We start from the raw sequence: 2,037 nt of genomic DNA, 5'->3' as shown, positions 1-2,037 counted from the left end.
TCCATTCCTTACATGTATTGTTAAATATGATCCAGAGTAAATGGAAGTACAACATTTGATAGGCAAAATGACCATACATATCTTTTAGTTGCATAAACACGAGTATGTTGCACAATTTTTCAAATTTGATCAAGGAAGCGTCGTAGAAAATCTGATGGCGCTGGAATATCTCGGTATCTGCATCTTGTCATTGGCCCAAACACTGCTCTAAACTGAGGATGCCTCAAAGCATAGATAGCTGGGTTTACGCATGCCGCAAAAACAACCAATACGGCACCATAGAGAAGGACACGTTCTTTACGTTCGGTAATTGGCGCGAGCAGAAATAAAGCATACGGCGTCACGCATAAGAAGAATACACAGAATGCTGTGAAGAGATTTTTAGTTATTTCATATTGTATTTTATCGATTTGTTGGAGATGATGATCCCAGGGAAGCTGGTGTTGGAGGAGATACTACAAAGTTATTGGACGAATCTGTTGCCATATTTGACGTCACTGATGCTAAAGAGTTATAACTTTCGATTATTGCCAACTCCGTCCGGCGTTGTCTTCCAAAACGGCTCTGAATATGTTGAAAAATGAGCGAATAACATATCACAATAGTTACAAAGGATATAGGATAAAGAATTGCTTCTTGGATTAGTTCGTAAGTCCTGCCTTTCGGATGCATATCGATATCTCCACAGACATTATGCATTTCATCGTAACCCAGGTCGCCTATCCCAAATAATGGAAAGGCAACCAGAACAATACTTGGTCCCAGTAAAATGAATACAATCATTACTACCATCGGACCTTTCCTGTACACCTTGCGATAGATCGTAAGAGGCCACTTTATTAAAAGTAGGCGATTAATGGCAATAGCTGCTAAACATAACTCACTGGAACCTGTACCTCCATATAACAAAGTAGCAGAAGCAGAACAGAGCCATTCAAGTTCAGGCCACGGCCATCCTGACTTATTCAAGAGTGTAAAAACACTTAATGGTATCCCAAAACATGTGATCAAGTCCGATAAAGCCAAACAAACGACAAACACGTTGGTTGCATCACGTAGTGTCTTTGATAACACCACTGCTGCAATAGTGGCTGAATTGCCGAAAATTCCAGTGATGCATATGAGAATAAGCGTTGTTGCAAAGAATATACGTTCATCATAACTATACATACTGTGGTCATACTGGTGCGTGTCATTCTCGATTGGGAGGTGAGCAAAAACAGATCTCACAATTCCCTCCGTAGAATCCATTTTACTACAGTTTACCGAGAAAACGTAATTTTTAGTGATATTTACAGTACATTCCGCACGCTTTAGCTTGAGCAAGTTCTGTTACCATCCATAGTCCACCCTCGTGAAACCTGATGAATGTACCTAATACGATTCCAATATTTCAAGAGTATAAGCTTGGTTTCTGAAAAATTGCTTTGTCCAGATGTTTAAGTATATCTAGTCATGCATTTATTCCAAGTTCACTAGTGTATGAAGTCTAATTAAGAATGTTGGATAAATCGCTGGAACTGGATTACATGTACTAACAGTTACCAGAAGCCTTTATTTGATTGAGTTCGGGATATCCGTTAATAACCACATCACGTTCTACTTACATTCTAACCCTGACAGACTGTTTATACTATGACTTCACCCCGGCATACATGATGTATCTCTTGCTTCAGGAAGTGCAAACACACGTACGACACATACATCGGTAAAGTATATATCTACAGGTTGTAACAAAATGTATATAATCACATTTTTATTTCAAAGTAAAATTAAATAGGCGCAACAACATTATTTCCTGTATTAAATAAGTAATGTTTTGGCTACCAGAGGGACGTTAGTTTGTGTCTTTTGTGTCAAAAGTTGCGTCTGATTATTTAGAGGGTCTAAAATGAGCTGCAAAATGAACCCTCGGGCAAAGCATATAATTCAGAATTTTTGTCCGTTTTTACAATAATAGACAATCAAGGATATTGAACAAATGATGGAAAGCATTTTGTTTGCAATATCTATTATAACTTATTAATTATTAAGCAA

General features: G+C 37.8%; 1 protein-coding gene across 1 annotated transcript; it reads right to left on the bottom strand.

The window, feature by feature from the left end:
* LOC140138314 (G-protein coupled receptor moody-like) lies at positions 1-1,555 on the bottom strand. The gene is given in 2 exon segments (XM_072160224.1): positions 1-412; positions 414-1,555. Coding segments are annotated over 2 exon segments (1,131 nt in total). The 5' UTR covers positions 1,252-1,555; the 3' UTR covers positions 1-119.
* Positions 1,556-2,037: the final 482 nt, after the last annotated feature.

Source organism: Amphiura filiformis, chromosome 17 (assembly GCF_039555335.1).
Source record: "Amphiura filiformis chromosome 17, Afil_fr2py, whole genome shotgun sequence".
Classification (NCBI taxonomy): domain Eukaryota; kingdom Metazoa; phylum Echinodermata; class Ophiuroidea; order Amphilepidida; family Amphiuridae; genus Amphiura; species Amphiura filiformis.
Note: the sequence above shows the minus strand (reverse complement) of the source record. Positions and strands in the feature narration are given on the sequence as shown.